A 23,692-nucleotide genomic window follows, 5' to 3' on the forward strand; every position below is an offset into this window, starting at 1 on the left:
GGGGACACAGATACAAAGAAATAGCCTGTGCCTGTGGCAATGTTATTATAGCTTACTAAAAATAACGAAAGCTACACATTCAAATTAAAAGGAGAAACGACAGCTAACTCAAATAACTGAAAATTACAAAATGTCTTTTATGTTTATTTATAACAGTTGTTTGTGGTGGTTCATATGTAACTGAATTACATTTTTAAATGCTATATCTTGTTAAGTTTTCATATTAAACAATACTTTCCCTTTCAACCCTGCACCTGACAAAATAACCCAAAGCCTAAAAAACTAAAACTAAAACTATTAAACACTAAGGGCTCCCTTACCCCTTATCCCATTTTTTACTATTTTAAAACATGTAAAAATAGTTCAACTAGCCAATCTGCATCGACACGTTGTTAGCTTGTAGATCGGCTATTTGTAATATTTTAAAATGTTTTAAAATGGCAAATAAGTTTAGGGATAAGTGGGTAAGGGGTGGCGCAAGATATAGGGCTAAAACTATAATAAAAACCAACCAAAACTAGCAAATCCACTCTAAAAAACTAATTGAAACTACCGGTAACTGAATTTGAAAAATAATATTCAAAAACAAACTAAAACTAAACTAAAATGAAAAGCTGTGGAGGAGGCACAGGACTTATGAATCCTTGACGTCTGATGCGAAGGCATCGGTTCTAGTCTTCTCTGGTAGCCCTTGAGTGACATATGGCTTCTTATGGGAATGCGCCGGGCTTCATCACGCGTGCCGTGACGTTCGTCACAGTGAATGCCAAAGGGACAACGCAGGAAAGAGGTTTAACCCATTCAGGACGGGAACCCCTTTTAGTGTTTTAAGCATTATGTTATACTTTTGCTATATTGGAAAATAGCAGATCTACAAGCTCATAGCGTGGCACTAGATCATTTTAATATATATTATTTTTAGAGGGAATGTTTTTAACTCAAATATTTGCTTCGGGAGGGGGTGGTCCCTGGAACAACATATTTTCAGATGGGGGTCCGCAGCCAATTACATATAATTCTGTGGGTCCTTGACATGAAACAGTTTGAGAACCACTGACATAGAAATATAGGTTTTTTTCAGAAAACTGTCAGGAGGGAACCGGGCCAGCCCGGCGCCCGGAGGGTGGCGTGACGTTGGTGCTGGGCTTCACGCCGTGACTGGGGGGCACCGTCCTAGCATTACTTAAAAGCATTAAACGTCATGTGAAATATATTCTGGGATTTTAGTCACTTGGCCTACTGTCTGGCAGTGGCAGCATGCCTAAAAATGTTTGGCCAGTGCAGTGATTTGCAAGATTAGCCGTGGTCGCGCATACACACAAACACTTGCACGTGTCGCACACACACACACGCATGCATGCACTCACGGTCTTGCGCACGCACGCACACACACACACACACACACACACACACACACACACACACACACACACACACACACACACACACACACACACACACACACACACACACACACACACACACACACACACACACACAGAGCCATGTTGTAAAAAGATGAAGGATGCAGTGATTGCATGGTTATACAGTAGCATCACTTTGATGTAGAAAGCAGCAGTTGGTTTGCAGTTTGGAGATATGCTTTCTTTTTTGTGATGAATGCTTTTTATTGTTTCCAGTATTGTGCCGTCTCAGCTGATGTGGATAATATCCAGCTGGGTGTTACAGTTCTACTTTCACTGGGCTATAGCTGGCTCAGTCACATGCGTGAACCAGGAGGTGGACGCCAGCGCCCTCTCACTGTAGAGAGAGGAACTGCTGTTATCAACACAAGGTTCCTCTTCATTAGATGCGTTCTCTTCTAGGCAGAAAGGGACCGTTTCTAATACATACGTACGTCAAAGTCTATAATCTATAATACAAATTAAAGATACGCCAGCACTCTGATTATCTGCTCGGTACAACAGTATATATTTATTGAGGGCAATGTTTTGGTCCCTACAGACCTTCATCGAGCATGCATGAAGAAGGTCTGTAGTGGGATTCATTCAGAGAGTGACGCAGATGACCATACCTTCTTTTAATGCACCTTGCAGCCAGTCAGGAAGCAAACGCTGCTGGAGAGAGACGACCTTTCCCAGCTTTCACTGCAGGGGATAGGTCGTATTGGCTCCATGCCAGGCAGGGCACTCCCCTTATTGTGTTGTTCACCAAAACAGCACTCAAGCACTGTTCATTCAGTTGCGTGCGTGTGCGTGTGCGTGTGTGTGCGTGTGCGTGTGTGTGTGTGTGTGTGTGTGTGTGTGTGTGTGCACGTGCGTGTGTGTGCGTGGATGTGAAGCCTCTGTAATGTCCATAAATCTCTGGATTAAGAGTGTCTGCTAAATGCCTAAATTGTAAATTGTAATAAATCAGTCGTGAGAGGCCTGCAGATTGCAGGAATGCCCAAACCAACAGCTAAGGCATTGGCAAAATTCCACCCACGTTTAACCCACGCTGGGCAAGACCTATACGCTGTAGAGTGCATTGCTGAATTTGGCGGAAGTATAGCAGGATTTTGGCGGAAGTACCGCTCACGGAAATGACGTTTACGCTTTACAAATCTGCTTACATTCTCCGTGTATGAAACAAGTGTTAATTCTAATTGGTCGACAAATATCGTATCCAGGGGAAACACATCTGACGGATGTTCTGGCCCGACATTTCCGGCTATGTGCACTCTCTGCCTGTGACCAGGCTTTTCTCTTCGCAGATGAGTAAGGAGCTGTGACCGAGGCCACGTTTAACCTGTAAAACTGTGATGTGACAATAATGCCCTCTCTCCCCATCAGGCCTGTGGTTTGACCTCGACGTGTCCTACAAAGGCTCCTTCCTGATGACCCTGGAGACCAAGATGAACCTGTCCCGGCTGGGGAAGGAGGGCGACGGCCCGGGCGAGCAGGGCAAGGAGGGGTGAGGGATTCATTATCACGACAACACAACAACAAATACCACAGTCTAAGTCCAAATTTCATTCTGACCCCTCCACGAAAAGGCCTCGTTGTCCTGACCCCTTATCTATCATTTATACATTATGGATCAATAGTGTGGACTTAGACTGTTATTCGTCTGTGGTACTCTGTTGGAATCTTCTCGTGCGCTCTTCCTTCACCTTGGCTAATTAAATGCTGCTGTTCCTCTGTGTTTGAGCTGTCATTTTTCTGCTTTGTTCAGTGTGCTCTGGAATCCTCTAAGAGTTAAATTAACACCCTGGATTTGACTAGGTTCCTCCTCCAGTACGTTCTAAAATTCTAAGTAGTCATTAACGCTAAGAGTCTACAAAGTAGACACGATAGGGTATACATTTGTACACTCTTACAAACGTAAACGTACGTTAAATTAAAACAGCATTCGACTGCAGCCTCGCTGTAACAGTGAGATGTCTAACTAACGTATTGCAGCCTCGCTGTAACAGTGAGATGTCTAGCGTATTGCAGCCTCGCTGTTTGATTGATTGATTGATTGATTGATTAACAGTTTGCAGAATTACAGTACATTTCAAGTACAACTCAATACAAAAACTGTTAACAGTGAGTGGACGACACCATAAAGCATTACACTTGAACTGTAACAGTGAGATGTCTAACTAACGTACTCTAGCCTCCCTGTAACAGTGAGATGTCTAACTAACGTACTGCAGCCTCGTTGTAACAGTGAGATGTCTAACTAACATATTGCAGCCTCGTTGTAACAGTGAGATGTCTAACTAACATATTGCAGCCTCGTTGTAACAGTGAGATGTCTAACTAACATATTGGAGCCTCCCTGTAACAGTGAGATGTCTAACTAACATATTGCAGCCTCGCTGTAACAGAGAGATGTCTAACTAACGTACTGCAGCCTCCCTGTAACAGTGAGATGTCTAACTAACGTACTGCAGCCTCGCTGTAACAGTGAGATGTCTAACTAACGTACTGCAGCCTCCCTGTAACAGTGAGATGTCTAACTAACGTACTGCAGCCTCCCTGTAACAGTGAGATGTCTAACTAACGTACTGCAGCCTCCCTGTAACAGTGAGATGTCTAACTAACATATTGCAGCCTCGTTGTAACAGTGAGATGTCTAACTAACATATTGCAGCCTCGTTGTAACAGTGAGATGTCTAACTAACGTACTGCAGCCTCCCTGTAACAGAGAGATGTCTAACTAACATATTGCAGCCTCGCTGTAACAGAGAGATGTCTAACTAACATATTGCAGCCTCGCTGTAACAGAGAGATGTCTAACTAACATACTGCAGCCTCGTTGTAACAGTGAGATGTCTAACTAACATATTGCAGCCTCGTTGTAACAGTGAGATGTCTAACTAACATATTGCAGCCTCGTTGTAACAGTGAGATGTCTAACTAACGTACTGCAGCCTCCCTGTAACAGTGAGATGTCTAACTAACATATTGCAGCCTCACTGTAACAGTGAGATGTCTAACTAACATATTGCAGCCTCACTGTAACAGTGAGATGTCTAACTAACGTACTGCAGCCTCGCTGTAACAGTGAGATGTCTAACTAACGTACTGCAGCCTCGCTGTAACAGTGAGATGTCTAACTAACATATTGCAGCCTCGCTGTAACAGAGAGATGTCTAACTAACGTACTGCAGCCTCCCTGTAACAGTGAGATGTCTAACTAACATATTGCAGCCTCGCTGTAACAGAGAGATGTCTAACTAACGTACTGCAGCCTCCCTGTAACAGTGAGATGTCTAACTAACGTACTGCAGCCTCGCTGTAACAGTGAGATGTCTAACTAACATATTGCAGCCTCGCTGTAACAGTGAGATGTCTAACTAACGTACTGCAGCCTCCCTGTAACAGTGAGATGTCTAACATACTGCAGCCTCCCTGTAACAGTGAGATGTCTAACATACTGCAGCCTCCCTGTAACAGTGAGATGTCTAACTAACGTACTGCAGCCTCCCTGTAACAGTGAGATGTCTAACTAACGTACTGCAGCCTCCCTGTAACAGTGAGATGTCTAACTAACGGCCTCGCTGTAACAGTGAGATGTCTAACTAACGTACTGCAGCCTCGCTGTAACAGTGAGAGATGTCTAACGTGGGAGTTGTTGCTTACGGTGATAATCGATTTCTCGGCAGCTCTGAGCCAGATGCTAAGTGGGTTGAATTTGCATTCCGAGGCCTAAAGTGTCTCCTTCTGTTCCCCTGCTTTATTTCTCTCCGCTCTTCCTTCTCTATCTTCCTTTAATAAATGTTCTTCTTCTTCTCTCTGGGGCTGCTTGCTTCATGCTGCTGTGGACTTTTCCTCCTGGGTGAGTTTGCAGGAATAACAGATGCCGTTGTTGACACCGGAGTCATAATCCCTTCCTTTAGTATTCCACGCTGTAGCTTATGTTCCTTTTGTTGTTTAGCAGCAATGCATCTTACCGTATAAATCATATTCATTCATTTCAAACCTTTATCTTTTTGCCGGAGGGACACTGGGGACTGGGGTTAGGGCAACCACAGTTCAAATACAATTTCATTATGCACATCGATAATAAAACAAAACAACAACTTTGCCCTTACGTACTACACAATTCAAAAGATATTATGGTCACAAACTCCAAATCAGAATACAAGGCCATGATACCGCATAAGGTGTTCATCGTGTCTGTGTGTGTGTGTGTGTGTGTATGTGTGTGTGTGTGTGTGTGTTTGTGTGCGTGTGTGTGTGCGCGTGTGCGTGCATGTGTACTAGCCTTGATGACCCTGCAGGCCTATGCAAATAGCATGCTATGTAACGTGTAAACAGATGCCAGCCATCGTTGACCTGACATCATATAGTGTGTATAGTTCCAATGTACAGATTATGGATTTGTTTGTGTGGATATTCTACTGTTAGACTGATGATATGATAGGTTCTTTACTTACCTATGATCCCAGAATCTCCTAGATAACTATTTCAATGCATTTGATGTATTACCGTGTGTTGTCCTTGCTTATGTAAGTCGCTCTGGATTAAGAGTGTCTGCTATACATGCCTATAACCTGTCTAAATTGTGTCTCAGTCCCAGACCTCGGACCTACTGTCTAGCAGACAGTGATGAAGAGTCCTCCAGCGCCGGCTCATCTGACGAAGAGGATCCACCAGAACTCCTCACCGACAAGCCCGTCATGCCGGGAGCCGAGGGGTGAGCAAAAAGATGTCCTCATGATAACGATGATCATAGGATATGATATGAATACAATATATACCTGTTAACTCATCAGTGTATCCACGGCAACGTTCCTTTGTACCTCACAGAACTATAGTCTCCCCACAAACCTCAACTCGAACCACAACCGCTATACAAGCGCTATAAACCACCTACATGTTCAAATGCTTCCGTCATACAGTCTGGAGCACAATGTTCTGGATCTGGATGAAGTGGATATCACATTCAGCGAGTGTGGAATAGTTGTCTGGCTAATGCAAGCAAGACCAGTAATCAACGGTCTAGGACCGTTTATTAACCCATTTTGGGCGGGAACCCCTTTTGGTGCTATTGAAAAATAGCAGATCTACAAGCTCATAGAGTGCCGCGCTACGATACGCTATTTTTGAAAAATCGTGAAATGTGGCGCACATATTTTAATATATATTCTTTCAGAGCGAACGTTTTTAACTCAAATCTTTGCTTCTGGGGGTGGGGGGTGGGGCACATATTTTCAGATGGGGGTCGGCGGCCAATTACATACATATTTTTGGGGGTCCTTGACATGAAAATGTTTGAGAACGACTGACATAGAAACATGGGTTTTTCAGAAAACTGTCAGGATTTAGAAGACATTTGTAGAATCATGGACAGGTGTAATACAAAACCTGGCAGGCTCTAGACTAGTACTGAGACACAATGACGTTAGTGCTGCTGTACCCGCCATCATCTCCACCTGTCCCTCCCTGCTGAAACCCAGTGACTGTACCCATCTCCTGCTGTCCCCGCTATGTATCATACCTGCTGAAAGAGAAACATAAGCCCACTCACTTGGAAAGCGCTGTGCTGACATAATGTTGCTGCACTCACCCTCCTCGATCTCCTCTCCTCTCCGCGGTGGGACGCCGAGGCGAGCACCATGAAAAGATCCTGTAATAATGATGAATAAGTGATGAAATCTGACTCACTCTCCTCCTCTTCCTCCTCCTTTTTTTTTTCCTTCTTTTTACCGGTCCCTCTGATATCCTTCCAGCTACGTGGGAGGCCACAGGCCCAGCAAGATGATGCGCTTCGTGGACAAGATAGCCAAGTCCAAGTACTTCCAGAAGGCCACGGAGACGGAGTTCATCAAGAAGAAGATGGAGGAGGTGTCCAACACGGCCCTGGTGCTCACCGTGGAGGTGCAGGAGTTCCGCGGGACGCTGGCCGTCAACATCCCGCCTCCGCCTACTGACAGGATATGGTACTTGTAGTTCTACCTACTGACAGGATATGGTACTTGTAGTTCTACCTACTGACAGGATATGGTACTTTAGTTCTACCTACTGACAGGATATGGTACTTGTAGTTCTACCTACTGAACAGGATATGGTACTTGTAGTTCTTCCTACTGACATGATATGGTACTTGTAGTTCTACCTACTGACATGATATGGTACTTGTAGTTCTACCTACTGACATGATATGGTACTTGTAGTTCTACCTACTGAACAGGATATGGTACTTGTAGTTTATACTGACAGGATATGGTACTTGTAGTTCTACCTACCTACTGGACAGGATATGGTACTTGTAGTTCTACCTACTGGACAGGATATGGTGCTTGTAGTTCTACCTACTGACAGGATATGGTACTTGTAGTGTACCAAAGATGGTCGAACTTCATTGGAGCCACTAGAGGCGCACTGGACTTCAAATCCTACAAGTAGGCCAGAAGTAGGCATGGTTTGCTCCTCCCACGACCTCCCCACCACCGTCCCCCTCCCCTCTCCCAGGCTGACAACAACACTGACAACGTCATGTGGATGAGCATTGCGAGCATTATATGGCAAATGTCATGATTCCATTTCCCAAATCAGCCCCCATCAACCAAGAGTCTATGCCAGTTATGGACAATTATATTATTAAGCATTGGAACACACATTTTATTTCACCTTTAATTTATATGTCCATTCATTTCATGTTATAATATGCACATATTCACATATTCTCATCTTAAATATGGGGCCAGAGCCCCCTATGTGTCATCCGTCAAATTGCAGATGGACAGAGAGAGGCTTCCGGACTCCTCTCAAATCTTGCGAGTTTGTTGCTGGGATAAAGAAAGGTCGATAACAAAGTATATTTCCTCCTGATTTGTCTCGCTAAAAGATATTATGAATATCTTGGAAATATTGTGTGCCTTGTGATGATTGGGTCCAGTATTTAGTTCCATGACCATGGAGCTAAGGAATGGTTCATAAGCTGTGTTCACATTCACTCTCCCATTGGAAATGAATAGACTCCAACATTCTAATTCCTAATAATGTGTCCGGCCCCTTCACGCAGATACGGGAAGTAAAGTCAAGTTCGTGCCTCTTGCTATTTTCCTCTTGGGTATACATACCTATACCTACTGAACAGGATTAGATTAATTAACGTAAAGAAATACGTACTGTACGTAAAGGTCTGATAGGCCTATTCAAAATGTATTAAAAAGTAACGTAAAAGTATAATAATATTGGCATCAACATACCTAAAGTATACCACTAGTAGTCACTATGCAGAATGTCCCATTTATAAATATCTTTTGAACATAACAGATCTACAACCTTGAAGTTCAGCTATTTGCAAATAACTAAGGGCTGAAGTGGTTAATGCATGTTTTGTAAGCATGATCAAAACCTTCACACTAGTAAACTAGTAGGCTAACTAAAGTTTTCAAATAATTGTAGAGTAGAAGTAAAAGTGTTGGAAATTGGAAAGACTCCAGTAATGTCAAAATTGTACTGATCAAGAGTTACTTTCCGCCACTGAGATTACAGTAACAATTGAACATTCAAGTATATAATTGGTCATGTTTGCGGCTAGTCTAGTTTTAAGACTAGCACCACTGCACCCTCTGCAGGCATGAAATAAGTAGGTCGAAGCTTTATTTTCACACACATCACAGTTTTACAGGTACAAAGTGGGTTGTTTTTGTGCTAGTTCCCACCATGAAAGTTTGAGCGCTTTTACCAAAAAGGTGCAGGTTTTCTTCTGTGTGGTCTTAGATGTTTACAAGCTTTTGCCACAAAGCGCTCAAACTTTCATTTATTTTCCTGCCTTGATCTCCTTAGCCCTCCCCCTGTCTTCTTTAATTTGTTTTTTCTTGGAAAAAATATCACGGAACTACGCACAGAAACTTATTTCACCCACTTTTTTGACAATAAAGCTGATTCTTAGTCCTTAGAACTTCTTACCCTTCCTTCTTTCATGCCTGTATATGACCAGCAGAGGGTGCAGTGGTGCAGTCTAAAAACTAGACCATCCACGGCACAACTACAGGTATACTATAGTGTCAAAGTGTAGATGGAATGTTCAATCAATTTATATTAGGTGTGTGAGCGAAGCTATGGTGTGATTGCAAAGCAGCCGCTGCGTACTACTACTAAGAAGTAGGACAATTAAATGCAGTGTCTTGTCAATTCATTATAATGCAGTTCATATTTATGGACCACACATCTGCCAATTATGTCTGTCTTGAATCTTGATGAATTGAAAATGAATTGAAAAATGGTGGGCCCTATTGTAAACAAGTATAATGCTTTATGGTGTCGTCCACTCACAGTTAACACTTTTTTTGTATTGAGGTGTACTTGAAATGTACTATGTAATTCTGCAAACTGTTCAATCAATCAATGATCAATCAATCAATCAATCAATCAATCAATCAATCAATCAATCAGTCTGTGTCTGTCTGTCTGTCTGTGTCTGGTTGCTCTCAGGTACGGTTTCTTTATACATAAAATAAAAGTGGTTCAGTGATTAATGGTTTCTCTCTCTCTCTCTCTCTCTCTCTCTCTCTCTCTCTCTCTGTGTCTCTCTCTGTCTCTCTCTCTCAGGTATGGTTTCCGGAGCCCCCCTCACCTGGAGCTAAAAGCACGACCCAAGCTAGGAGAGAGAGAGGTCACTATAGCCCATGTGACCGACTGGATTGAGAAGAAACTGGACCAGGAGTTCCAGGTAAGATGCAATGATACTGAGACACTTACTATCCTCAATACCCACAGATACAGCTCCAGGGTTTCCATATAGCCACTTATAAATGTGCAAGGATAACGTAACAATATAGTTTTGTGGCAGCAACTGTCAACGTGTGTGATTTTGTTTAGCAAATTCCAAGTTGATATGTATTTGAGTGGCCAGAACCAGAGGTTCCCATTTTCTTCTGGATCAGGGCCTACTTGGAAATCGTTTTCACGGTCCACCCATCTGACCACTTAAGCCATGCACATTTTCAGAGCAAGTTTATTTCATCATAAAATCCATGTTAATTTAACTCTGAGAGGGTAGAAATGGAACCATTCCATCTGTACACTCTGAGTTACAGACCCATAAGGGTCCATTTGGTTCCTAACTATCATTTAGGTGGGGACCCCCTGGAACTCCCTCAATGACCCCTGGACCCCACTTTGGGAACCTCCACTGCATCTTTCCCCGTAGCTCTAATAATATCGGTTGTGTGTGTGAGTGTGTGTGTGTGTGCGTGTGCGTGTGTGTGCGTGTGTACTTGTGTAGTGTACCACGTTTCCTGTGCATGTGTGTGTGTGTTGAACCGTGTGAACACAACAGTGTTTATTTGTATGAGTGTGACAGAGTGTGAGTAAAAAGAGGAAATTGTGTGCATGCTGAAACTTCACTCGGACACTTCAGGAAATCAAACACGGGAAGTTGACACAGCGATCTGATCTGGTCTGCTCTGCGTCGGCTATTCTGTGAACACTATAACACTCTGGTGGTGCAGGATATCGTCTGGAAAACACACAAAACCCTTACTTTTTTCAGCATCCAAATTCAAAAGCATCAACAATAGCAAATACACAAGCTCAACTGTTTCATTAAGCTTGGAGATCTGCTACTTTTGAAAGAAAAAACATAGGCGGACATACCGTTCCGATGTTTCTGGCTGACAGCAAATACAATAAAATAAGAATAAATGAAATCATTAAACGAATGAACGAATGAATGAATGAATGAACGAACGAACGAACGAACGAACGAACGAACGAACGAACGAATGAATGAATGAAGTTTAAGAAGTAGTGAAAATAGCACAACCCGTTATGAGCTTGTATACATCTGCTATTTTCACTAGTTTGGGTCCCAGACAAACGTCTCATTTATTTTGGGTCATGAGCTAAAACGTCTTGGAGCCACTGCTCCAACGTATGGGTTGAAGAGAACGCTCTGCAGGAGAACAACAATGTCCTTCCAAATATTTGGCAATGACAACAAGGGTCGTAAAAGAGGATGAATTTATGTCTGCCTTCTTCAGATAAGGCTGGCCCGTGGCTACTATCCCACGCTTCATAAACGGCCTCGCTACACTAATGATATGGCTGTCACTAGAAAGCTGCCCCGAGGCACACCTGTTAAGGCTACTGTCAGCTTTCTGCTAGAAGCCGCTTCATCCCTGCATGCCTTCTACCTCCTGTGAAAACGTATTATTATCCACCCCGAACTCCAGTAAAGTACAGTGCTGCCATGTTTCTGTGTTCGCCGTCAATACTTCTAGGCTTCCCCCCCGCAAATACCAAGCTCAGACATAGTTTAGGCCGTGAATAGAAACCTCGGTGGTTTACCAGATATAACAATGAATGACTAAGGACAAGCACTACTCCAGTGTTTTGCTCTCCAGATCTGTAATTTATATAAATATAATCACATGGCTGTATATCTGATGGTGTGTGTGTACTGTTGTTTATCAGAGCAAATTCAGAGGCCATTCATCAGTGGCCATTTTTCTGCCCTTTACTTACTTTACTCGTGTGTTATGTCACTGTCTCTCAACTTTGGGTCCGGGGACCAAAAGGGGTAACCTGACTCCGCCAGATGGGGCAGCAGAGAGTACACTGGGTTTCCCCCTCCTGCTCCCATCTGGGAACTCTCAGGCAGACTTGATGCCCAGCCACAAAACGGCCTGGCCAATCAGCAGCAGCTATCCCGCCTCTAGCTGCTGCTGATTGGCCAGGAGGGGGGAACCCAGTGTACTCTCTGCTGCCCCATCTGGCGGAGTCAGGTTACAAAAGGGGTCGAAGCGGACACTTGTGGGTCTGTAGTCTACACTGTCTCTCTGCAACATTGATGTAGGTGTTTACCCTGCTAACGGTAGGCTAAGTCACTGTGGTCTGCCAAATGCCTAAATTGTAATTGTAGTCTCTCTGAACCTTACGGATCCATTCTCTTGACTTACGGGACCTGTGCGGTCTGCAACCCTTGACAGTGTACGGATGGACCAAATGGACCCATTTGTCCTCTCTCAGAGTTAAATTAACACAGATGATTGTACAGTGTAGATTGGGGTATAATCTCTAATTCATGTAATTCAAATAATACCGTTGCAAATCACTGTGTTATGTAATGAACACAGTGATTTGCACAGTGACACATTTCAAAAGGCATGAACCAAAACAATCTCTCCTCGTATTGCTGTATTCCCATCTCTTCTCCGCCAGAAAATATTCGTGATGCCAAACATGGATGACATCTGGCTACCCATCATGCACTCTGCCATGGACACGCGTTCAAACGACAACTTGGCTACCGTGACGACGACAACGGCCGACACCGTGAAGGACTCAGAGACGTCGCAGTCGGACGACGTCTCCGACATGTGAAGAGAGACAGACTGCTGATTTGTGACGTGCCATGCCGTGGCAACGTGACATACACACCCCCCCCCCCACCTCGAGTTCAGCGTTGGGTGGGGCTGGCTGTCTATCTTCCTGACTGCCCCCTGGCTGTGGTATCTACACCCCACCCCCACACTAGCTGCGTGGGTTTATGGCCACCCGGGAAGAGACGAGACTTGTCACTCATAACACGCGGTGGGAGATGATGATAATGTCATGATCATTTGTGACCACAAAAGAAAAAACAAGTGAATGGAGGAGGATGGTAAGTTTGTCATTATTGCATTTACTGGTCATCTCGTCATTGAAAATGAGACAAAGATTGTTTGTATTTGAGCGATGGGGAGATATTGAGGTGACAGGGGACGGGTTGAGAATGTGTTATCAACGAATCAATCACGAGTGTGTTTTCAGTCACGTGCATCAATACAAATTGCACTCCAGCTCCAAACAGAAGACCCATAATACCTGTGATGTACAGCTACACCAAACATCTTCATGTGACTCTTTTCGACTAGAAGAGCTAAAGCGAACCGGACTGTGCCGTACTGTGTCAATCGTTTCATAGCAGTGGCATAATTTACCCATACACACGATTTCACCACAAGGGGACTGGCGGGATAATTTTATTTAGTTATTGAGACAGGAGGCTATTATAATTATAATCACTGTCATGGAAGAGTTTTCCCGGTTTTGTGTGCGCGATTTTGGGTTTGTTTCCATACATAGGCTACGGCTGGGTTTCAGATGAGGTTCTCTCAGAACCTAGTTGGGGCCTAGCTCAGGAGGAGGTGGTACTTCTGGGAAGCCAGGACCCGGAACTTAAAAGTTCCCCAAATATGTGGAAAATAGAAGATTTTATTTTGTTTGCTTTCTACCCCTTTTTATCCCCAATTTAGTCATTATGCGAATGGATTCCTCGCCACGCACATTTGTGTGTTGTATCCTACCTGCCGCTAGTGAGGAGCCCCCCACTGGTAGGTCGTAGAGCCTTCGTCTTACTTCTCTCGAACTGACAGGTGCCACCCCATCACGCCCGGTTTCCCTCCCCTGAAAACGGGCCAATTGTGTTTGTATAGGCATTCTACAAAGCCTTTTGCACCATGTTGGATTCGAACCCACAATCTCCAGACACTTTGCCACTGCACCACCTGAGTTTCAAGTAAACGGAAGGTTCTGGGTTAGCATTTCATAGTCGAAAAGAGCTCGTATTGTATAAAATACACTTTTGTTAGGTTGCAAATCGAGCTGGAATTAAAGCAGAATGAAAAACGGATGTGGCCGTCGAGGGAGAATACGTGTGTGTGTGTGTGTTCGAATGAAAGCGAATGTTTTGAGGCAGAAATAAACTGTATGTTTTGGATATGTATTATTATTATTTTTTTGCCATAATGCTCTTGCATCTAATGCACGCCTGGTGGGATGTCCAGAAGAATGGTGTCCCTCCCACCCCCCCATCCATCCACGTCGCTGCCTGTGCCGTCTGCCTGGCACTTATATGCAAAACAGATCCAATGCCACTGTGTCCGTCATACACACAGAACAATAAAGGTGCCAACTTGGAACCAAAACTGGTTCTTCAGAGTGATGCTATTACATAGGACCATTTATTTTGTTCGAGAAAGAAAGACGGTCCTTCAAATAACCATTTTAAAATACCATACTGTGTCCCTTTTCCCCCTCTACAGACAGTCTACACCAAATCTATAGCCAAGCTAAAAGCTCACAACATTTTGGGTGAATGTTTGCCTATTAAGACACGCCCACAATTGGGATGATAAGGTATACGTGGTCCCGTGGATATACAGCTGCCTCAAAGAACCATTTCTGGTTCCTCAAAGAGCCCAAAGGTTCTCGAGGACCACATGAGGACTATAAAGATCCATTCACTAAGTAAAGCGGTTCTTTAGTGTGTGATGGTTCTTTGTGGAACCATATAGCCTTTTAAAGAACCACCCGAGGACCATTATTTTCTGTGTGTAGTACCAATGGTGACGTCCTACCCCACAATGCACTCTGTTCTGGACTACTGGAGATAGGCAAACAAGTACTTAAACCTGATTTGTACTGAAAACAGCGCAGAACACGGTGAAGCATACATTAGGCCAGTGGTTCTCAAAGTGGGGCGCAGGGACCATCAGGGTTCCAAATGAACCATTTACAGGTATATGTAACTCTTGACAGTGTACAAAATGGAACCAGATGGAACTGTTCCATTTCGTACACTCAAGAGTTACGGAGGGGTTCTTGAGATTGAAACGTTAGAGAACCACTGCATTAGGCATTCAAGCTGAAAGCTTGGGGACTCACATCAGCTCTAGAGGTTTTGCCATGCTCAAATGTTCAAGGTACAAAGATGAATGTATATTTAAAAAAAGAAAACACTGTTTTCATTGTGAAGTAATCGGTTTCTTATCAACATTTGTGCTCACATACAAACAAATAAGCCATTCTTTTGAAGTTCTTTTTTCAATGTAATAATAGGCTACTCACCACAGAGAGTTCCGTTTTTGTTTAAATTGCCAAACGATTTGCCCAGTTATGTGTGACATACAGCATACTGTATGTCCTATGAGGCTTATGGAAATGAGTAACCAACCCTTTGTTTGTGTCATCAGCGGTGACATATACTGTATTACGCCAGTAATTCCCAGCCTGTGGGCATGACGGGGACTCCAAATATTTGGGACACACAAATATAAATATCAAACAAAATAATGTAAAAAAAACAAAATGAGAGCCAACATTTTTCTTTAAAACGATAAAAAGATATAGCAAATTAAAGTTAGGCCTACATTAGTTCCGTTGATCCAAGCCGCAAAACACAATCAATTGATTAAAATATGCTCTGACAATGAACACATGTTGGTGAACGCTTTCGAGATCCACAAAAGGTTGGGAGTCACTGGTATAATAAAGCAATAGGTTGATGACTCAACGCGTGGGGCTGACTGGATTTACTGACATGTCACATGTGGCTTATTGGTTGACCAGAGCTGGAGAGGCGGAGGACAACTGCAAGGAGATGAATATCTAGTGTCAACTAGCCAGACAAGACAGAGATCTGTCACCTATATGAATTAAATAATGAATAATATTATACAATGCAAAGCCTTTACATTGGGACACAATCACAATTGGTTTTCAAAGCAGTTTGTTAAGCACTGTTTTTCCTCAGCTATTGTTGCCCATACATTTAATTTTATACATATCAACAGTATAGGTGGAAATCTCGGATCGCCTGGCTACCTGAGATGAGATTGTGTGGGTTGATTTGAAGGAGGGGTGAAACAGGAGATGACATCCACGCCATGTATCTGATACTGGTGAAAAGGAAAGGGGAGACCTCCCAGCCACACCTCCATTGTTAATTTCAGCAAATCACAAATGGGATACTAGCCATAGTGCTTATTGCTTAATATGTTGTCAGGATACATTCAGCTGATTGATGCTTTCTCTCTTTATTTGCTGATTTTCTTTATTCTGTAATGTAAGAAACACTATATAAATGAACTCAAATGACAGCAAATATGTAATTTTTGCCATGGTATTGTACTCTCTTGCTTTTACAGATGTGTTTATATTTGTTTTATGTTCAGAACTATCGCCTTTATTGGCAAAGTGTATGAGGCAGAAAGTGCCTTTAAAATAATAACATTCCTCCATAGTAGTGGGCCATCAAATAAGTTAACTACATCGGTTTGGGGGATACAGAAAACTTGTTAAAAGTTATTTGTGCCATCAGTGTGTGTCTGATAAGTCCTTGGGTTTTCACGAGTTGTGTGGTGTAGTTTATTTGCACAGTGGTGCAATTACACATTGCTGTTGTGGTCAGTGATGTCACAGAATGTCATGGTTCTGATCGTTGTGGATCAATAATAAAAAATAAACTTTTGCTTGAAAACATTAAGCACTGGCTTCTTTTTTTTTAAAGATTTGTTTGCCTTTATTGATAGTATCAAGTGAAGATAGAAGGCAAGAGGGAGAAAGAGAAGGGGAGAGACATGCAGCAAAGGTCGTCATGAACGGGACTCGAACACGCAACACGCTGTCAGGCCAAAGCCTATATGTGGCATGCGCCTGGACCACTAGGCCAGCGGGCGCCCCAGCACTGGCTTCTTGTGTTCACTGGAATGGGGATACTGAACATAAGAGAACTAATAGGCTACAGGAAAATGTGAGACAATTAAGTATGAACCAGGCTGTCAGTTCAAGTTCAACTTTATTGTTGTCTTGTGTAGTCAGGTAAGCCTACATATGAGTAAAACTTATTTTGGTTTGACTTCATTCAGTCTCATAAGAATGCCATTTATGATATATTCCGAGTAATTTCTTAGATTTTAAGACCATTCTCATGACATTTAAATGCAGGGTCAGTTAACAGTTGTGAAAACACTGAATTATTCACTCTCGCAGGCCACAAATGCATGTTCTATTGTTGATTATGACTCTTCTCAGGGATGTGTGCCTCATGCACAAACTTAATGACATTTCCCTCTCTCCTGTTTATTTTGTTGCACCGATAAAGCAAATCTACTGCAACTCAATTATTTTTTATTGTTTTTCTGATTGTCAGCATTGTGCCACCCAGCTTCAACCTGACTACTGGATGTGTAATCAGCTAGACTAGTAAGAGTAAACAATGACATGTGCATGAGTGTTCACTCAGGGCCTTTTAACCACTTATGCCTTATAAGGAAGCAAAAACAGCCATTCTACAAGTTCTGACCAAGTGACATACACAAATACAATTGCCAGGGTTAGTGTGGTCAAGATGCAAACCCACCTGAATGTCTGAAAAAAGCCTTTTAAGACCCACGGCTGATTCGACAAATGGCTTGTAGATAAGTTCTCAAACGTTTTCATATCGAGGACCTGTAAAATGTTTATATATAGGCCTATAGAGATTTGCCTGCAGAGACCCAACTGAAAATGTTGTAAGATTCCTAGAAAATACTTCCCACCCACCCCCTCAATAGCAGACATTCTTTCCCCGTTTTAATGGTTTTTAAAACGACTTTGCCAGTAAGCCGATGGGTGCAAAATCAAATCTTTACACTAGATACACATTTTGTGAATTGCATTTAAAAGAGAGACTTGGGGGGAAGTGCCAAGAAACCCCAGTTATAACAATCCATGCATGCTCTCGCACTGGCTTAACCTTAGGTAGCCATGGGAAAGGCTATTCTGGTTGTGACAGTGCTTCAAACAATTCATTGCATTACAAAAACCTGTGAACAGATTAAAGAACACACAAGAGAATAAGATTGTCAAGATTTATTTCAGTCATGGTTTAAAATAATTTCACATCCATGGGAAATATAGGCTTCAAAAACAACTCCTGAACAGTAAGCTGCACTCATATTGGCTGCAACAATATCACTCATAACTGTGGTTCTTAACTTTTAATGCCCCATTTCCCCCTAACATTTCACAAATTCACTAGGGCGGTAAATGGCCCCATCAAATGGCCAATTTTCTTGTGTGACATTAATTTGCTCTATAGCAGATCTCATGTTATGGAATATCAAGGAAGATGACAAAGTCAGAAGAGCTTGAGCCTAACTTAAGCTCAACTTATTCATTTCAAGGTGTTATCAAAAGGCCATGGGACTCGTGAAGAGTGTTAGAAATTGAATTATACACCCGAGTTACAGACCTGCAAACAGCCTAATAGTTCACTTGGTAATCCTAACCATCTATAAATCAGCTGGAGACTACCCAGAACCCCCTTGGGAACCACTGGTCTCTATAAAGCACAATTTGCACTGGATAGGGACTTTCAAACTGCGTTCTCCATCAACTTCACACAGGCCACGTCTGTCTTCTACATGCTGGTCCAAGCTCCCGACCCCTGATGGAAAACATCAAATTATTTAATTATAGTTAAACTACAAACAAACTCTTATCAAAGTATAACAGACAGGTTCTCATGTCAGTTTGGAAAAGTTGACTTCATTATTTATCAGAAGTCTAACGCTTAGTAACATCATTCAAAAAATGTCAACACGTTTATAAATGTTAATGCACACATACATACATGCATAGCTTCCGTACAGCTGCACAGACAGTCCCAAGCATGGCACAAACATAACCACCATCTCCTGAGGGGGAATTAAGGGAAACAAAAATACAAACGTTTTGCCAATAGTTCAGGTACCAAAACATCTTTCAATAATAAACATACTGCAACTTACATTTATAGGTTCTCGTCAGTTTAGAAAAGTTGACCTCATGTTTTATCAGAAGTCTAACGCACAAGTATCATCATTCAAAAACCACAAACTACAGTGACATTTCAACCACTTCATATACAAAACTTAGTTACTACACATACGTGAATATCCTTCCGTACAGCTGACACACGACGGCACTGTATGGCACCAGCAGCATCACCATCTCCAAATACACCTGAGGGGGAATACAAAAAATGTTTCAATAATAGTTCAGTTGCCAAAACATCCCTTTCAACAGGCTCTTATAGTTATAGGTTCTCACGTCAGTTTGGAAAAGTTGACATCATGATTTATTCAGTCTAACGCGCTTGTATCATCATTCATTCAAACCCCAAAACTATGGATATTAACATTTCAGCAAGCACTTTCTTCTTCCACACATACATGAAGGTAGAAGACACCAGAGGGCCCTCCATCCATCCACAGAAGCACATGGTTGCAGTCAGAGGCCTGGTTTGTCTTGAAACAGCCACTCTGCCTTGAGGGCATCTCCAAATACACCTGAGGGGGAATACAAAAAATGTTTCACTAATAGTTCAGTTGCCAAAACATCCCTTTCAACAACATGCTCTTATAGTTATAGGTTCTCACGTCAGTTTGGAAAAGTTGACCTCATGTTTTATCAGAAGTCTAACGCACAAGTATCATCATTCAAAAACCAGAAACTACAGTGACATTTCAACCACTTCATATACAAACGGTAGTTACTACACATACGTGAATATCCTTCCGTACAGCTGACACACGGCACTGTATGGCACCAGCAGCATCACCATCTCCAAATACACCTGAGGGAGAATACAAAATATGTTTCACTAATAGTTCAGTTGCCAAAACATCCCTATCAACAGGCTCTGATAGTTATAGGTTCTCACGTCAGTTTGGAAAAGTTGACATCATGTTTTATTAAGTCTAACGCGCTTGTATCATCATTCATTCAAACTCCAAAACTATGGATATTAACATTTCAACAAGCACTTTCTTCTTGCACACATACATGAAGGTAGAAGACACCAGAGGGCCCTCCATCCATCCGCAGAAGCACATGGTTGCAGTCAGAGGCCTGGCTTGTCTTGAAAGAGCCACTCTGCCCCGAGGGCACACAGCTGTCTTAACCTGAAAAACAAGACAGTCACATTTACAAAAGTTACATACATATGCAATAATGTTACATTTTAAACGGTTATGCTAAGCCAGTTAAGGGAAAGCTGACGGCTACACACCACCTGGTCGTGTTAGCATGATGCTAACCGCGTTAGCTTGACAAGTCACATGGTGGTGGTGGACGGCAGTTCTTCCATCATCTGTCGTGGTTAAGAGTTCGTCCATGAAACTGCAGTGCACACGAACACGCGCCACCGGTCCTCCTAAACCACGCCACTGGCGACATAAATAAATGTCGAGGACAGAACACATTTAAACACACAAATGTCAACATGAATCTTCTTTCTACGGCTAACATATGTCAGGGGAATCCCATGCTGCTTTCTCCTGGAAGCGCCATAAGAAAATGTTCCCCGGAAGTTATAAGTGGTATTTATACCATTATACATTTGGGAAAAAAGAACAGACCTACAAGCTATCGACGCTCGCTTTCGCGTCGCGTCGATAGCTTGTAGATCTGCTCTTTACGGCGACACCGCCTCCAGACGTTTCCCGTTGGCTCGTGCCGGAATTCCGGCGATTCGCTCCCATTGGCTCGTACGGATCGCGTACTTCACTCCCGTTGGCTGGGACGGGTCACGTGCTCTGGCCCGCCGCTCGGATTGGGCGAGCGCTTCGAAAATCGGTCCCACCCCTCCTCCAGAGCTCCTCCTTCCCAGTCCGGACAGACAGTATTTCTTTTCATCACTACAGGAAGGAAAAGAAAAACAGAACTACAAGAAAGAACATCTGACTACCAGTACGACACGTTAAAGAGCTAAAACAAACCAGGGGGGAAAAGTCTAAAAATGAACGCCTTTGTATTTTTCAGAGCTTCGTATTGGTATCTCTCTCTGCGCTGGTGTTTTTCCTAATGTAGCTAACGGTTAGCTTTTTTTTTTTTTTTTAACCGTCCGTCCGAACCCTTCCCCCGAGCCGTCCCCTCCACCGCCACCGGTCTGTCTCCCACCCCACCCCGGCTTAAGACGTCCACACCATGGAGTGGAGGACGCGGAGCAGCCGGGCCCTCGCATGCTGCGTCCTGGCTCTGCTTTGCTGTGCCACCACCGGTCCCTCACGGATGGTAAGAGAGAGACTGGAGTCTATACACAGTAATTATACGAATATAACTGCGATGGTTTCTTTCATCATGCTATCTTCTGTCTGTACCACACACACACACACACACACACACACACACACACACACACACACACACACACACACACCACGTAGGCTGGCAGCAGCAGCCACTCTCGTGGTTAAAGTCAGATGTGGTATAAAGGCTAATCTGCAGCTCTCAGATCAGATTATCCATTGTGTAAACCCACTTTTAAAGGTCTCAGGGGGTCTTCGGCTACCTGTTTAAGTTGCTTGGCCCTGGGGTTCGTCTGTCTGACTGTGGATTACTGCGGGGGAAACTGTAGAGCACAAACGAGATGCTAGAGAGAGAGAGCTCTGTTTACACAATGTTGTACCTAGCTCCAACTGTATATACTTTCCCCATTTTCACTTGCTTTGACAATGTAAACGTATGTTTTGTCATGCCAATACAAATCATTTGAATTGAAAGACACTCAGACAGTATGCCTTGAATCAAGACTATCATATATGCATTTAATTGAGTCTGACTTCAGACTCGACAAAATACATCTACGATAGTCTTGACGCTTGACCAAGGATGGGCAGGAGGTAGCTCTGGTCCATGGCTCTAATGCGTCGCAACGCATTAGAGCTATGGACCAGAGCTAGGCAGGCAACAAGAGAGACAGGCAGATAGATAGATGTGTTCTTTTATCAAGTTATTCAGGAGGGTTGCTGGTATTCCAGCCAGCATGGATGGTTATAGCATGCATTTGATGATCCCTGGAGTTTACACAGGGGCTGCAACAGATGATTAAATCCAAGCTGGTAGGCTACTATCAGCAGCATAGCAATTTTAGATGCCCACAGTGAACCTCGTTTTATCAGTGACAGTATGTGCCTAGCTTTAATGTGGCCCCATAAGAGGCAGCACAGGAGGACGTCGGCAACGGAATTTAATATCATGCCATGACAAATACAAATAGTTGGACCTGTCTGTCACCAATTCCATCCATGTGTTGGCAGATTGATATTTGTGCAATAAACCTTGCTTTCGTCTTTTAGATGGAACGCAGAGAGAGAGAGAGAGAGAGACTGTTTTGCTCTTGCACATTTGTGTGTACTTGCATTATCTTATCACAGAACTACTAGATTAGGTTGTATATGTGGCTCATTGGACTAGTGGTGCATACACGTGACAGACCTGTCTTTGAACTAAAGTGATGGTGAATGTGTAGTTGACAGGGATGGTGGCTCAAATGCCTGCACGGGTCTCCATAGAATAACAACCTCATGCAGTATCACACACGCGTTGGGCCAACGACGTGTGTCTCGTCATGGCAAATATTGGCGAGTTGTTGCTGTATAAATGTGCCGCGCCATTATATTTATATCTCTGCTCGGTTGACATAAAGGCAATCAAAACTCAAAAGTGTCCCTATGGTCAGTGTCTGATGGTTCGAATGCATTCAGTCGAGCACCGACAAACTGAGAATGAGAAACCGACAAACTGAGAATGAGAAACTCCAATCGTAAAGGTTTATTTCAGATTTGTGGACCTGCATGATGTTGCTTGCATTTGTCACATACTTGGAGGTAGAACAGTGTGCAATGTTTTCATCACTTTTTATTTTTCATTTGAATGTGTGGTTAGCCAAACCCACAAGGTTACAACCAACCAGAAAGTCTATTTTTTGATAAGATCTCTGTTTGTTCCTGTGCTACTTTATGCCTGCACACATCTGAGCATGTTCAGAGGATGTTTTCGTGCTTGTAGAGTACCGGGGAGGTGTAATGGCTCTGGGAGGAACGTGGCCATTAGTTAGTAAACTTTCCAGGAGATGTGAAGAAGTTAATCACAGCTATAGGTTACCTTGGGGAAAAGAAGGTATACGCCGGTAAAAAAATAAATAAACGGTATATTTTGTTATCGGTCAATAAGTCTGTTTGATTGATTAACAGTTTGCAGAAATACATTACATTTCAAGTACAACTCAATTCAAAAACTGTCAACTGTGAGTGGACGGCACCATAAAGCATTACACTTGTTTAAAATAGGGCCCACCATTTTCAATTCATCAAAACATTTAGAGACGTACAAATATACCCAACTATATAGTCAAAACAGGAAATCGGAGGAGGTAAAAGGGGAAAAGAAACATATACAGTGAGGGGGAAAAGGGGTGGGTGGGGATTCAGATTTTACGGGGGCCAGGTTCGAATTGCAGCCGTCTCTAGATTCCCTTTGAGAGTAGTTTTGAAGGAGTCAAGGGATTCACATGTCTTCATGACTGTTGGTAGGATGTTCCACATTTTGGTGGCATAGGAGCGAAATTAATTTAGTCCCTTGTTTGTGCCGAATCTGGGTTGCACATGGTTTGTTGAACTCCCTCTGGTGTTGTGGGTGTGGAGAGTGGGTGTGGTGTGTTCTTAATAAGCCTATTT

General features: G+C 43.0%; 2 protein-coding genes and 1 long non-coding RNA gene across 3 annotated transcripts in view; 2 read left to right on the forward strand and 1 right to left on the reverse strand.

Moving 5' to 3' along the window:
- The window catches only part of LOC306937213 (testis-expressed protein 2-like), a 50,862-nt gene extending 35,409 nt beyond the window's left edge, over positions 1 to 15,453 (forward strand). Inside the window, exons 15-19 of the mRNA XM_079520879.1 lie at positions 2,793 to 2,913; positions 6,013 to 6,129; positions 7,166 to 7,375; positions 9,996 to 10,116; positions 12,609 to 15,453. Of these exons, the coding sequence (XP_079377005.1) occupies positions 2,793 to 2,913; positions 6,013 to 6,129; positions 7,166 to 7,375; positions 9,996 to 10,116; positions 12,609 to 12,770 (731 nt within the window). The 3' untranslated portion in view covers positions 12,771 to 15,453. The remainder of the gene's footprint in view (positions 1 to 2,792; positions 2,914 to 6,012; positions 6,130 to 7,165; positions 7,376 to 9,995; positions 10,117 to 12,608) is intronic.
- Positions 15,454 to 18,047: 2,594 nt separating this feature from the next.
- LOC306936656 lies at positions 18,048 to 20,515 on the reverse strand. The gene is made up of 7 exons (XR_013791515.1): positions 20,245 to 20,515; positions 20,019 to 20,137; positions 19,739 to 19,809; positions 19,406 to 19,522; positions 19,123 to 19,196; positions 18,826 to 18,889; positions 18,048 to 18,639 (listed from the first exon to the last, which is right to left on the reverse strand). It is a non-coding gene; the product is annotated as an uncharacterized lncRNA (long non-coding RNA).
- Positions 20,516 to 20,887: 372 nt separating this feature from the next.
- ern1 (endoplasmic reticulum to nucleus signaling 1) overlaps positions 20,888 to 23,692 on the forward strand; it is a 44,832-nt gene continuing 42,027 nt past the window's right edge. The window contains exon 1 of the mRNA XM_079519590.1: positions 20,888 to 21,248. Coding sequence (XP_079375716.1) covers positions 21,162 to 21,248 — 87 coding nt within the window. The 5' untranslated portion in view covers positions 20,888 to 21,161. The remainder of the gene's footprint in view (positions 21,249 to 23,692) is intronic.

This window comes from Electrona antarctica (assembly GCF_951216825.1).
Source record: "Electrona antarctica genome assembly, chromosome: 14".
Classification (NCBI taxonomy): Eukaryota; Metazoa; Chordata; class Actinopteri; order Myctophiformes; family Myctophidae; genus Electrona; species Electrona antarctica.